At 40.4% G+C, this 15,553-nt stretch overlaps 2 protein-coding genes across 5 annotated transcripts in view; one reads left to right on the forward strand and one right to left on the reverse strand.

Moving 5' to 3' along the window:
* Positions 1-13,211, forward strand: part of LOC107042888 (FK506-binding protein 2) — a 30,001-nt gene extending 16,790 nt beyond the window's left edge. Inside the window, exons 2-4 of the mRNA XM_015264121.1 lie at positions 8,655-8,818; positions 11,637-11,749; positions 11,958-13,211. Coding sequence (XP_015119607.1) covers positions 8,655-8,818; positions 11,637-11,749; positions 11,958-12,143 — 463 coding nt within the window. The 3' untranslated portion in view covers positions 12,144-13,211. The remainder of the gene's footprint in view (positions 1-8,654; positions 8,819-11,636; positions 11,750-11,957) is intronic.
* A 311-nt stretch (positions 13,212-13,522) lies between these two features.
* LOC107042887 (FH1/FH2 domain-containing protein 3) overlaps positions 13,523-15,553 on the reverse strand; it is a 54,297-nt gene continuing 52,266 nt past the window's right edge. For 2 of the 4 annotated variants that reach the window (XM_015264119.1, XM_015264118.1), the window contains one exon: positions 13,523-14,536. In XM_015264119.1, coding sequence (XP_015119605.1) covers positions 14,463-14,536 — 74 coding nt within the window. In that variant the 3' untranslated portion in view covers positions 13,523-14,462. The remainder of the gene's footprint in view (positions 14,537-15,553) is intronic. The other 2 variants (XM_015264120.1, XM_029126453.1) reach the window with 1 other exon arrangement.

Consider the following 15,553-nt stretch of genomic DNA (forward strand, 5'->3'; position numbering starts at 1 on the left):
CCAAGCCAATTATACTCATTTCTACCCTCTGAACATACCTTTCAACCAAGCCTCATCCTCAAACATTGAACACCTCCGCAGAGTATATAGGGACGCTTGTAAGCGAAGCGAAAAGCTTTTTCTATCTTTATTTTCCTCAAGTGCTTGGAAACTCAGTTCAAAAACCAAAGGCACGAGTAAGACGCTCTTTTTTACAGTGCGTCCTTTAAAGACTCGCTAATTTCACAACTCGGAACTTCATATTCCGCTCGAACAGAGGCCCGAGTAGCCGGAAAACTTTTCAGAAATCCATTAACACACCCACCCCACCACTCCTCCATCTCTCTCCCCTCGAGCCCTCACCCCCTCCCACTTCCTTCCTTATTCCATTCTTTTTCATCTAACCATCGTCACCCAGGCTCCTTATCTCAGCATTAATATCAACGCTACGGCACTTAACCAAAATCTCTTTTGTGCTGGAGATGCCAATGTACAGGAGGTATTCGACACACCTAACCATCATCTGGGGATTGAGGCTCTTGACGTGTTTTCACTCGATCGCTCCGGGGATAATCATTTTCTACCGGCACTATTACTCCTGCCAGGGCCCACAGACTGTGCTACTTCACTGAGACTATTTCCCTTCCCTCCGTCGGAGGCAATAAGCTCGTCAGATGAAATTAACTCTTCAACGCTTTGGTATAGTTGTGGGTTTGTCGTTATTGACGACAGAAGGGGACTCACGCTTTTATCAAATATTGCTGATGCTGGGGGAGGGGAAATATTGTAGACTACTGTGGGAGCTCCATTATATGCCCAATTTGAATGATCTATTCAATAAGTTTTGGGAGAGGCAAGTACGATATTCGTGAATACAAGTAAACATTTTTTTTATACTCACTGATGAAATGAAATTTCATGGAATAATTGGATGCGAATTTTTAATAATGAATTCCTTGAAATTCCAGTGGAATCAGTAGCGAAGTGGTAAAACGGTTTAAGTTAATTTTGACTATTGACCAGTTTTCAATGAATATCTCGGAATATAAGGGAGATGGCAAAATTTTTGTTATAATCTTTTTTGTAGAGCCGATTGAGAGCTACAACAAATGTAATTACGAACATTTCGCTATCTCCCTTAGATTCGGAAATATTCCTCAAAATTAAAACAGTTTACCACTTCGCTATACTGAATTATAATTTGAGAAAATCAAGCATTATTCAGCTGAATAAGAGTCTTATTGAACGCCGAATTAATTCCAAATATTAAATATTAATTTTGTTTAAATAAAAATTTAAACTTGCCGAGTTTTTCGTCCTTCGGGCGATATTTAAATACGATTACTCGGGAATTCCCTCGCCATTCGCCTTCACCGTCCCCTAATATGTTGTTCGTTCACCATGATCGTCTCATTTTTATGCCCCACACGATTGTGATCTCGATCAACTACATGGCTCTCCGCAAATTCGATTGTCACGCAGTGGGGGCTCCGGGGATGGCTGTCGTGCCAAGATTAGAAATGCCGTCATAGCAGCGGTCAACGGTCTACTAGCTGCTGCAGAAAAGAGGATAGATTGCATGAAGCGAGAGGGAAAAGCGGAATTGGTGGGCTTGGGGCGGGGGGTAGCTAACATTGGCACACTCTGCGTTGGAGCCGGGGGGTTGGTGGCTGTTACGACGGCTTTCCAAGAAAGCAGATTGCATATTTCATGGAACAGCGTAGGGTAACGTACACACCGCATGGGAAATCCCAACATGGCCAGTGCTTGCAACTTCCGGGGAAAACCCAATTCACCATGTCACAATTCACCCCTACGTATAGACAACTTCGAATTTGTGTCACTGGGGAAAAATAATTTGCCGCCCTCACACGTTTAATATTCACTATCAGCAAACATTTATTTACCACTGGGTCAACTACTGGAGATGTTATTGCAGTGATAGATAATTTATTTTCATGGGTAGCGGGAGAGAAAACTCTTCTTTCCATTTTAAACTCGTACACGGAGAGAAATTTTTGATAAGAATTATCCTACTGTTCTATAAAAGTGTATCATGAGTCATCGTTCCCTCATTTCTATCGCCAAATTTAGTAAAAATTAATATATGATGATCAAATTTTATCCTACGTTAGAGAAATTTTATCTGGATAAAAATAAAAATTACCGTGCCATTAGAGTAAAAATTACTGTACCAGTAGGGTAAAATTTACCAACCGTTCTACAATTTTCGTTGTTATCTACATAAACATTATTGGACTGGAAGGGTAAAATTTATCATGCGTCAGGATAAAATTTCTCTAAAGTAGAATAAAATTTGATCATCATATATTAATTTTTACTAAATTTGGGGATAGAAATGAGGAATTGATGACTCATGATACACTTTCATAGAACGGTAGGATAATTTTTATCAAAAATTCCTCTCCGTGTAGGAAACGTAAAAAAAAAATTACACGTCAATTATTTTTGGGAATTTCAATTGCAACATGAAAAAAATATTTTTTTCAATACCTGCCTCGAAAGTTCACTTTTCGAAACCGTTTAGTGTGTGTAAAGTGGTTGTTTTACGCACAATGTGCATAAAGTTCAGAGGTCGTGCGTAAAGTGAACTGACCTTGAACTTTACGCACACCGTGCACAAAAGCAACCACTTTACCCCCACTACGGTTCCGAACAGTGAACTCGGCAGGTATTACAAAAAAATAGGATGTGTTACGCGTGCGTAGGAAAAAGTGGTTCTTTACGCACTTGTAACACAATATACTATTGGGAAATCGATTTCATGCCGAAAAAATCAGAAGGGAATATTTAGTTGAAATTATGAACTACTTAGACAAATTCAAACCATAATGTCTATTCAACCTATTCAGAAGCTTCCCCTAAAAAAAAGATTATCCGAATTAATGATAAATCTTCTCCAACACGCTCTCAGGCCACATTTCACCATAAATGTTCATCAAACGCGGTAACATTTTCAACATGAAAGCTTCGGAATGGATGCCACCACGACTGTACAAAGAGGGCTGGAGGCGTTTAGTCGTTGATACGCCAACACGCAGTAGCGAAGCAAAAGGGGAATTGAGTGGTTTTGAAAAGGATAGAAGAGGACTGTGAGTTGTAGTGTTATCTTCAAACAGTTGCTAAAGGATGAGTAAAGGGTTGAGGTACGTTAAAGCTTGATGGGACAAGCACGCGAACTGCGGTGTTTGGAGGCCCACCGGCGGGGGCGGAAGAAAATGTTAACAGATCTGAGGTGCATACACGAGCGAATGCCGCACGTACGAAAGCCCGACGGTACTAGAGCGCGCCACCAAAGCCTTCGGGCATCTCCGAACCAGGGAGAAATGGGTGTCTATAAATTAATTAGCCTAAGTCCTCGAGACTTAAAAGCTGGGCACGCCGCCGAGCCCCGAGCTATCTAAATCTGCATTAAGCCACCGTTGTACGTATCTTCGCACTTGAAATTTAAAGGGTGAGGGGTGAGAGCGCCAAGAAGCAAAACAGGGATAAGAAGAAACTCGGCAAATGCCCTCGGGATGGTGCCCAGCTAGATTTACCTAAGAATCATCTTTCTCGCACTTCTTTTGTTTTGAATCGCTCTTTGTTGCAGCTCTCGTATTTTGCTTTCTATGGTTTTGCTCGGGGGAGATGGAAACGCTTGGGTTAATGACCAAGAGTTGTCTCGGAGAAAGTTTGGGTTTTTGATAATACAAACTCTCCCCAGGGATTTGATAAGATGTGGGTTTTAATCCTGGGGTTATCGAGGTTGTTCTCATATCTGATGTATTGTAATTAAATTTTGTTTTTCTCAAAGAATTATTCGCTCGGGGTTATCTGGTTCAGGTATTCTTGGAATAATTTGGCGGATTATTGATCACTTTAGAGTTCAACTCTCGGAGTAAATGGGTAGATGTTGAATGTCTGAAGAGATTTCCAGTGATTTGTAAGTCTAGAAACGATCAATCGTCTCTACTGAGTGATTAGCTCATCACGGATATTTCCAATAGGAGATATCATTTAAGACCGAATGGATTTCTTCATGTTGTATGCAAATGAGGGATTCCTGGTTTTTCATAATACAAACTCTCCGAAGGGATTAATAAGGTGTGGAGTTTTAATCCTAGGATTATCGACTTTGTGTTCATATCGGATGTATCGTAATTTAATTTCTTTTTCTGATAGAATTATTTACTTTGGTTTATATAATTCAGATATTCTTGGAATAATTCGACGAATTATTGATGACTTCAGAGTTCAACTCCCGGAGTAAATGGGTAGATGTTGAATGTCTGAAGAGATTTCCAATAATTTGTAAGTCTAGAAACGATCAATCGTCTCTACTGAGTGATTAGCTCATCACGGATATCTCCAATAGGTACCATTTAAGACCAAATGGATTTCTTCATGCTATATGCAAACGAGAGATTTCTGTTTTTTGATAATGCAAAATGGATTTTTATCCTGGGGTTACGGAGTTTGTTTTCGCATTTGATTTATCGTAATTAAATTTTGTTTTTTTCGAAGAATCATTCGCTGAGGCTTATTTAATTGAGATTATTGATGACTACAGGCTTCAACTCGCCGAGTGGATGAGAAGTTGTTGAATGTCTGAAGAGATTTTAGGTGATTACCTCATCACTGATATCTTCAATAGCCATTTAAAGCTGAATGGCTTTATTTATATTGAATGCAAACGAGGAATTTCTGCATGGAACTATTATCGTCATCAAATCACCGACTCTTCCATCGTTTCCTCGATATAAAATCATCATTTACAAGTTTAGTAATCGTCTTTATGGCCCACGTCGTTAACATGGTACCCATGTACTGAGAGTAACGTTCAGCCTCTGGTACTTGGGACATATCGCTGGTCTACGTTTACACAGTCATTTTGAATTGATACTTTCGCCTCGTATAACCGTTTATAGAGCACAAGAGGATCTTGAAAATGATTGGAAACCCTCAACTTATTTGATGACCCTGTTCACATTTATTCTCGTCCCTCCCCTCCGGATTCTTATCGTTATTTCTCTTCTTGAAAATGTATGACGGATCGATATGGGGAGGGGGAGGATCTGAAAGAAGTGGTATGCCTTTTATATAGGAATTTTTACAAGGGGGTAGGTGAATGAAATCCGTACGCAATATATGACCGGACAATAAAGAGCTTAAGCTCGAAGATATATACTCCCACAGTCTAGATAAAAATTCCAAAGTAAAATGAAGTTTCCGGGAGGGGGGTGGGGCCAAATGGGCCGAGAGTTTTTCTTTTTATTCATCGAAAGGTTAAAGCTCATCCTAGCGTTCATATATATGAGGGATTTTCTCACCGTTTGTAATAAAGAATGGGGTAAAGGAATTTTTTTTCTTGCGAAAATGTATAGAGTGACGGGGGAATAGGGATATGGGGTTTTAAAGTTGAAGGAGAAACACAGACTCATGCACTGTATTTTGGCTTTGTCGGTCGTAAATTTGAATATTCTTGCCACCTTTGATATGTTAACGAGACTCGTATTTTTTGGAATTCCAAAGGATGAAGAGAAATGAAAAGGAAAAATGGAGAAAATACCACCTTCCAACGAAATATTATTTGATATTATTTCTCATGCTTTTGCCTCAATTTTTTTTTCCACCACATTATCCTTCCTTTTTCAGTCTTTTACATCCCCTTTATCTGCTGGATTTGCAACGAAGAGAAAGCACGCAAAGACTGTTTTATTTTTTAATATTACTCTCTTTTCCGTTTTTGCGGAAAATAAATTTCAGTAGCGGGTGCCTTGGACGCATCTTGCAGGCCTCATTTTTTTCCCCAGCGAACCCCAGCGGTGGGTCTGACAGTAGCCCGAAGGTGTACATAATATCATACCCCCTTGGAAAATGGTATATCTTCATGTAACCGTGTGCATAAGCTCGGAACAAGCGACTGAAAGAAATTTATGTTTTTCTTTCGGTGCTGTGCACCACTTTGTTCAGGCGTTTTTCAACTCGAGGGTGTAATTCCGACATTAATTCTATAGTCACTCGTTGATATCTGTGCTTTCCTAAATGTTTTTCCGGTTGTCCTTTGGGGTAAAGAATTTTGTTGTGTTTTTTCAAATGTGATTTTATTATTATTCTCTTGACGGAAAACGCATTATTAATGCGATTTCAGGCCGTTGCATTCACCATTTTTAACATTCAAATGAGATTAATGCATACATAAAAGATGGCGGGCGAGAGTGATACGGGATGATAACAATGGCCATCTAGGACGAAGACAAAATGGAGTGGATTCGTTGGAATGGAGATTGGGGATGAGGATATTCAAATGAAGACATTAGAATGGAGAAAGAGTCTCGGGCCATGAGACTTTCGAGTCAAATGCATTTTACGCAGAGACGAAATGTCCTCCGCGACATTCTTCCTCACTTCTCTATCCACTCGGCGGGTTGAAAGTTGTGAAAAATTAATTTCAATCTGTTTCTCCATATTTTTTTACCCAGTATCGAATTATTTCACGGGTTGAATATTTCATTCCACTCTATCCGAATTGATCTGCTTCCGGGTGCACTGATAGAATGATTCATTTATTCCAAACGAGATTCGTTAACTATTTACGAATGGTTGAGTTGAATATGACCAAACAAATATTCGTTAATAGTTAACGAATGGTTCACTTGAAAGGTGAGAGTCGAGTCAAACAAGACTTCTCAAATATGCATTCGTTAACTATTAACGAATGAACATTTGATGAGACTAAATAGACCCTTAGCCTTCAAGCAAATCCATTTGTTAACAATAGCTAATTCTGTCTATCAGTGTACAACGTGAATTGCAATCAAATTATCGCTTTATCTTGCTCCATAAAAAATTCAATTAATTTCGTGAGAATGTGAGATTTTTTTTTGCCGTGGTTGTCTTCCCTCCTGGGAAAAACCTTATTTCGTTTCTTGTCGGCTTTTTTTTAGGGCTCGAAGATATATCACGTGAACCCGTGACATCCCCTTGAATTGTTAAAATCCCTCAAGTGTGGGAGCTTCGGAGACATAATGTTCCCTGCGTTATCGCTTGATCCCTCGGTAAAAAGAGAATAAATGAGTTATACTCGTTTTGGTCACGATATCGAGGGGCGTGGTTTAATTATAGTCATTTTTTGATAGTAAAATTGTGGCAGCGAAGGGCGGATTACGATAAAAAAAAGAAGAAAAATACTTTTCTAATAAAACAACACTTCTAAATAACAAATTTCACAACACAACAGGAATATTTCGTAAACTGTGAGGGCTGACTCAATACGGATAGTACCACTGGAAAGTTGGAGAAATTTGCGATTTCAATTGTTATGAAACTATCGATTTCACCCATTACTTTTTAGTACGTTTAACGAAACAACTTTTTCTCATTGAAAGAGTTTGTCATTGGAAAAGTCCAGAACAATGGGACGAAAATTGGTTGTGTTACAGAGTTGAGAATGGAGCATTCTCCGGGGTTGCTCATGCAGTCAACAACAACTCTCTATTGGTTATACCCTTCAATATTTGCGAAAAGCTCTCGATGAATTTTCCAGGGTTTCAGGGAAATGAAAGGGGTTGGGAGGAAATAACAGAGACAATACCCTGTTTTATTCAACTGATACAAGTAATACCGTTAGTATTACAGTATTTTCGATGGGAAAGTAAAAAAAATAATGAAATGGTGCGTGTTAAAAATTTAAATAATTTTATTTTCATTATTACTATTAATTATCATGGAAAAGTTGAACTAGAATTTTCCAAATTTTAATGAAAGAAGGAAATGGTACATGTTAAAAATGAAAATTGCACATTCACAACAACAATAATGGCATCTTGTGTAGAAGTTAATGTTTGATCATAACAAAAACACTTAAAAGTTGAGTGAGGGAGAGATGTGGGTTAGGGCATTCCGGGCGGTTTCTCCACGAATGTTGAAATACGGTCGACGGTCAGGTCTCGACAGTAAACTCAGCCGTTGTCTATCTCCTTCTCCCTAGTCACGAACCTGGAGGTCTAGTAAATGTCAGTACGACATAGCTTACCCCTCGTGTATATAGGCCAGTGAGGGATAAGCTCTCGGTTTCTGCCAAGTTGTGGCTCGTAAACAAGGCTGGTTGATGAAATAATTGAATGACATGGAGGTACTTGGGGCTCGAAGGAGTTTCCTGGCCGCTGGAGAAATCCCGTAAAATTTATTTATGATCAAACATCGTTAAAAGTTTAACATTAATTAATGGTTGATGGTAACAACATGCGGTATTGCGTTCCACTTTTTAAGGGATTAATCACTAAAAAAAACCTTTTTGGGGTAGAGTCGCTGGGTTGGGTTTCCAATGGAAGCTTTGGAAATGGGGAAAAATGTTTGGTCCAGCCTGAATTTTTGAAAGGGTTTCGAAACATCTGCATTTGAGTGTGTACGTTCGTTGAGTAGTGCTTCAATTACTTCCAAACTGCTTGCTGCAGGCAACTACCACTCTGTCAGTATTCATGCTTGCACAATTGTACTTCTGCGATAAAGTTGAGGGAAATCGGCTCAGTAAATGTGTGAGAAGTGCTCTGAATTGATGAATAAAATTGGTTAACACAGAGGGAGGAAAGAAAACATTTGGAAATTTTGGTGAATTTTTTGTGTTCATTCAACAAAATTTTTTATTCATGTTTCGTTTTTTTTTGTTGCAGTCTGGATAGGGATCAGCCTTTTACATTTCAGCTTGGAGTTGGACAAGTAATCAAGGGGTGGGACCAGGGGCTCCTTGATATGTGTGTCGGAGAGAAGAGGAAATTGACCATTCCCCCTGAACTCGGTTATGGCGCTCAGGGAGCTGGAAATGTTATTCCACCAGGTAAGGACTTCTTGTAAAAAAATTACTGTGAAGTAAGAATTGGACTGGGAATTTATAATAATTTAATGATTCCAAGGGCATCTCAAAATTATTTTGATTTCTCAAAATTATATTAAACATGAGAATTGAGAATAATTTGTGCAATACAGAGATGAATCAACGATATTCTGATGCTTCAATAGAAAAATTTGAAATCATTGAATTGATATGCATATGGGTAATGTTGAAATCACGTGAATAATTGCATAACGTGAACTTCATCCTGCAATCATACTGCCACCTGTGCTTCGAGTGCAACATCCTCTCGACTAAATTAGGTTTATTGCATCAGACCCCGAGAGATACTTCATTTGAATGAAGTGAATATTAAACTTTATTCTAGATGATTTCCGGTAGAAAAAAATCGCCTTCGTCAGGGCCAAACGTTGATTAGAATTTCAGTATTAAAAATTCTGATTGGATAAAAATAATAATACAAATATAGGGGGAATGCAAGAGGATAAAAATCTCTTCCAATTACAATTTAAAATTGCATAAAATTGGAAATCTGAGCAATTGGAATAAAAAAAAATGATACGGATTCGACGGCATCAGTTACGTATGTCTTGCGGTATTTTCGGTGAAATCGATATCCAACAGTATGGAGAACCATATATCGACACGTCGAAACGATTCAACTCACTGTACTCTTGGCATATATGGGGGTACAGCAATTATCGGCGGTCTATCCGGCGATGGGAAGGGGATCGACTGAATCGATAACTCGTTCGTCCGTGTGGCGTGAGATTAAAGGGCTCTGTCACTCTTCGAATTACTTTACAATTTTAATTGTCAATGTCTTCTCTATTCTTTTTTTCTCCCCCTTGCGTATGGACAAAAGGGAATTAACGTCATTCGAGCGTGGTAAAAATGGTAGATGTGACATGGAAAAATGGAAAAGTTGGTGCTCCTCTGTTCTAACGACAAAAAAAAGTGCATTATAATTTTACCACTCATTTTCATTGCTTTGAGAGTTTCATTTGAATTAATTACAGCGAAAATGCTCACTCAATTACTGGAATATAGGACTGGGATTATTAGGACTCTTTATTCATTCTTTAAATTTTGTTCGCAATTAGTTTCATGAAAATTTGAAAATATTCAAAATTTGTGCGTAATCAACATGAGAGCACCATTAAAAACATTCCGGCAGTATAAAAGGTTGCCCGGATGCCCAAATAAAATAGCCTCCAGCATTCACTGGCAAAATTCACATACGTCAGCTCTTGAACATTCCCGTTTTGTTTTTTTTTTTCCTCAAAAACTCGCCAATATTCATGTCAAATTCAATGGGATAGGGATCGAGAGAATGAGTAGCACCAGTGGGACCAGGAGAAGTTATCAATTTCACTCGTTCAAACAGCGAATAATTGAGCGCCATATTTCATTAGCGTCTATTTAATCGCACCGGGACCATCCGTAATTAATGCGTAGTGCAGTTCGTTAAGCCCAACCCTCTCCAATTGCTCCATGATCCCGTTCTACCGAAAATTTGCCCTTTATGCGATGGAAATGTGTTTACATCGATTCTGTTTATAACAAAACGAGTGACAGGTATCAATTATTATTGTACCTCCAATCGGTTATTAATTAAACACGTTTCAATGGTATTGAAGATAATTCGAATGGGGGTATACTGGATAATTAATGAGACCCGTATGACGTCACCGCCAACACTAATAGGGAGAAATCTTCTATTCTAATTCTACACTTTCACTTCTAGAATTAAATTTTCAAAGAGGAAAATCTTTTGATATTTTTTTCTCAATCCATTTATTATCCAGACAATGTGACATTCATCTAGTTGAAGTCCCGCTCATTACAACCGTCACTCCTCCAAATGATTGTAATTCGATTTCCCAATTCTTCTCTTCATCTCACTTGATGACATAAATATATGTCCCTTTTTTTTGCTCCCTCTCGTTTAATCGAAGTGTGGTGAAATTGATTGAACATGAGGGGAGATCGTCAGGTGGCACCCAGCGAGAACGATCAACGTGAAAGGGATGCCTGTGTCATCTCATCCTCCCGAATACTTCCCACTTCCCATTGACGGTTGATTCGATGCGACGTATCTGACACTCTGGAAATCCCTCGTGTCCAACCATCCAGTTGATATCAACGAAATACCTGTATATACTTGTATGTAACCATGTAGCCATCATTTACGATTGGCTAGTAAATGATTTACGAGGTTTGCCAACGGTTGATAGCATTGTGATATTGGGGGACTGTCGATGGGGGGGGGGGGGGGNGGGGGGGGGGGGGGGGGGGGGGGGGGGGGGGGGGGGGGGGGGGGGGGGGGGGGGGGGGGGGGGGGGGGGGGGGGGGGGGGGGGGGGGGGGGGGGGGGGGGGGGGGGGGGGGGGGGGGGGGGGGGGGGGGGGGGGGGGGGGGGGGGGGGGGGGGGGGGGGGGGGGGGGGGGGGGGGGGGGGGGGGGGGGGGGGGGGGGGGGGGGGGGGGGGGGGGGGGGGGGGGGGGGGGGGGGGGGGGGGGGGGGGGGGGGGGGGGGGGGGGGGGGGGGGGGGGGGGGGGGGGGGGGGGGGGGGGGGGGGGGGGGGGGGGGGGGGGGGGGGGGGGGGGGGGGGGGGGGGGGGGGGGGGGGGGGGGGGGGGGGGGGGGGGGGGGGGGGGGGGGGGGGGGGGGGGGGGGGGGGGGGGGGGGGGGGGGGGGAGGGTCATAAGGAGAAAATGGAAAAGTTGAGATTGGGGTTTGGGATTTATAAGTTGGGAATAAAAATCCATGTGGTAGATATTCAGATTTGATAAATTTATTTCAGATGCCACTCTGCTGTTTGACGTGGAACTCATCAACATCAGTGACTCACCACCGACGGCCAATGTCTTCAAGGAGATTGACTCGAACAATGACAAACTGCTGTCCCGCGAGGAGGTGAGGATAATGGCAAGATCGATTTTTTAGTTCCTCTTGAACTCTGGGAATCTCGGTGATGGTTGCATGAATATATTCGTCGAAGTGACGATTCGAGTCCAAATGAAAAGGAAAGAAAATCGATGCAATCGCAATTTCAACAGATTAGAATGTAAAAATCCGGGGCTACTCGTAAACTGAGATTGAATGAATTTATTTTATTCCACAGGTTAGCCGGTACCTCAAAAAACAGATGCACGAGACAGGGCAAGAAGATGATAACAACGACGATATAAAGAAAATGCTTGCTGAAAACGATAAATTAGTTGAGGAGATTTTCCAACACGAGGACACTGATAAGAATGGTTTCATCTCGCACGATGAGTTCAGCGGTCCAAAGCACGATGAACTGTGAGGCGATAGTTCAGACGAGTATACTTATCGAGGTTGTCATCGGGGTAGTGGGCCATTCTCCAACGGTCTACTTGCGAAACGTCATCACTGCTGGTTGTATCCAAAAGGAGAGGAGGAGGAAGGGACTACAAGTTACTTGGTAACGAGGTGTGCCAGAAGTGAGAGAACTGCCAGATACAGGTACACAGCGCAAAATAATACAAAGGGGAATGTTGTATTGTGGAATACGAGGGAACTTTACTCGAGAGCCATGAAAATCTTGGCTTAGCTGGCTCCTAACTTTGAAATTGACCCTTCCGGCAAAATTCCGTGAAACTTAAATTCATCATCTCAACAACACAACTAATGGGTGGACATGATTCTCAAAGTGAATTTTAAATGAAAAAAGAAAACGTGCTGAAATGTACTTACATATTTCGATTTTCAAGAGAAGATTTGTGAACTCTTTCTTGTGCATATGCTTCTGCAGAATGGGTGGGCACAAAGTGAGATTGTGTGTATTCTCTCGAATGCAGTATATATATAGGAAAAAAATCAGCCGCCTGAATCCCAGAACGCAAGTGATTTTTTTTTATGAAAATGGGAAAAATACAAAAAAAAATATGCTAAATTTTATGAACGTGTGAGTCTGGACCCTTCCTGACAATCTTCCTGATCATTTCGATTTACCCTTCACCATCCTGCTGATGCTTCTGTATATCCCCCGCCTCATCCACGAATGTCTCGTAAATAAGGTATACAAATTGTAAAATTTCTACTTCCTCGGTACTCTGAGAACAACTTTGGACTATCGAAAAAAAAATCTAACATCTCATGAATAAGTTGATAAGAAAATTTGAAATATGTGAAATTGAAACTAAAATGAAGTTAATAAATTTTTTGTGAGCGTGAGAATGTTTCAGAGCGCGTGAAAGATTTTAAGAGAAAACAAGAAAATGTACGTTCTCGTCGCTATCATTATTAAGGTAAAACTAAAAATACGTTTTATTACTACATTATATTTTATGTTGTTAAAGTTGGACGAAGGTTAATAATAAATCATGTGTCATGTACACATTTTGTTAAAAAAGCTCTCCCCTTCATTCATTAAATTTCCCCATTTACCTATTGGGAGATTTATACAGTGAGTCCGGTGTAATTAAGTGACCAGCACTCACGATTTTCAGCGTCGATGGATGGAATTGCGTGACTTTCACTAATTCACTCAATGCAATATAAAAATTTAATTTAATTGAATTCATCACTGGTGGCCTCGTGCACTGTTTGAGATTTTTGAGTTCATCTCGGCCAATCCAACATTCTTGAATAATTTCTCATCGTAAACCCAGAGAGAGATTTAGATTAAACCAACTACGAAAATAAATTAAACTCGCACCCAGGTTGTTTATTCATCATTCTTTATTTCATGAAACATCAATCACAAAAATTTATTCACATGATTATTTCCCATTCATCATATCTCATCGATAATAAAATAAAGATTAAGGCTAGTTTAAATCTCATCGTGCATCTACATTCTCGTAGACGATAAGGCAGTTGACTTAGAGTCTCCATTCCTAAAATCCATTAATTTCTCCAATAATTTGGGAAAATAATTTTTCAACAGCTTCAATTTTTACATTATCATCAAATAAATGAAATTTTAGTATTCATTAACTTATCACAGTGAAGCACGATGGATCGACTTCCATTTGTATCTTTCAACATGGAATAAAATATCGGAGAAACTTCAATAGTTACAGCAAGTGTTGGCTAGAAATTCCAATTATTTTTTGCTTCAAAGTTAAACTTTAGTTCTGTGAACTGGGGAAAATCCCGAGTATGTTCACAGGGACGCGCCATTTACGTAAGAGCCCTCACATCGATGTTACATTTTTTGTTAATCAGCAGAGTTAAGTTGAGGGAGGAGGGAGAGGAGGAGAAGAGGAATGAGAACAGACACGGATGAATGCACAGATGCAATGTCGGCTATGCACATGTTCTCATCCAATTCAAAATGTTTTTATCATGAAAAAGGCATTGCAAGTCAAATATCAAGTGGTAGAAGTCGATCTATCGTGCTACTTCTCCTTTATATTCTTTTTCAACACGAAAAACATTAGAAAATATGTTTTCATAGAGCATATCCCCCTCTATTGAATTCACTTAGCCCCTTATTTTTGATCAGAGATACTCTTCTTTGCCTTTCCACAGTCGTTCTGTTTTCACTGCGTTTATTCACCGAGAAGCTCACGAACACGTTGCATCTTCTTCACCTCAAAAAACGTCTGAGGCATCAATGGCGCACATTATATATCACAGTTATCGTAATAATATAGATTCAGTAGCCTTTTATGTACGCAGCAATGTGCTTCTTTTCTTCTTCCGACAGTCCATTCTTCAACGTTCTTCGTACTGGAAAATAACAATCCATTATTCATTCACAAGCGATGATAAGAATAATAAAAAATGAGAAACATCATATTGTTCGATTCGAACGAATAAAAATAGGGCGAAAAACATTCCATAACAGAAGAAATTTTTTCATTGGGAGAAACGCCAAAAGCCATGCCATAATTTCCATCCCAGCAGCTATGGAAAGAAAAAAAAATACAACATGCAAATGCCGTTGCGACAATCAACCGCATTTATGAAAGAAAAAATTGAGCTTCTGAGTTTGGTATTGACGTGAAACTGTTTCGGGGATTCACATCGAAATTCAATAACGAGAATGGGAAATTCCATTACGTGAATTTCTCACCTCCAAAGTTATCGACTAGCAGTTCCTATACATGTCCAGAAGAGTCAGGAGGTGGAGGAAAATGGAGGAAATGACTGGAATAGGGTTTTACAACCCAGTAATGTATGGTCACATCTACATACGAACGAAAACGTAGGGTTCGTGTCTAGTTATGGGCCTGCGACTCACACTCATCGTCGATTGTCAATTTCTTAATGCATCCCGCGTTAATACCATCGTTCGTGCCAAGTTTTCACGGCGTAGCTTAACTACTTCGTAACTGCTTTACGAATAAACTGGGAAATGCCACGGCAAGCCCAGAAATCGTTCCTCTCCCCCCCCCCCCCCTTCTAAAAACCCCTCAGGCGTCATTCCATCTTCCTCTAGTTTTTCGTGAATGCCTGTGCCTCCCAGTCGTCGCTGTCGTCTTTCCGGGTGCATCCAAACTTTATTATACTTTACAGAAAAGTCCCTTCTTCATCTCATCCAACTCACTCTGCACCTCATCACTCTTTTAGCACGTTCAAACTTACTCTCGTGACGTATCTTTCGGGAATACCATCTCCTGGTGGAGACTTCACGAGAAGAGGGGATACGCAGCTATGAGTTCTGAAAACAATCATCTTTCGTGTCGTCACTGCCAGTTTCGTTATTCCTACTGTTGTCATTATTGCATTGTAATTTCTAATTAC

Source organism: Diachasma alloeum, unplaced genomic scaffold (genome assembly GCF_001412515.2).
Source record: "Diachasma alloeum isolate Michigan unplaced genomic scaffold, Dall2.0 Dall_scaffold_00534, whole genome shotgun sequence".
Lineage (NCBI taxonomy): Eukaryota > Metazoa > Arthropoda > Insecta > Hymenoptera > Braconidae > Diachasma > Diachasma alloeum.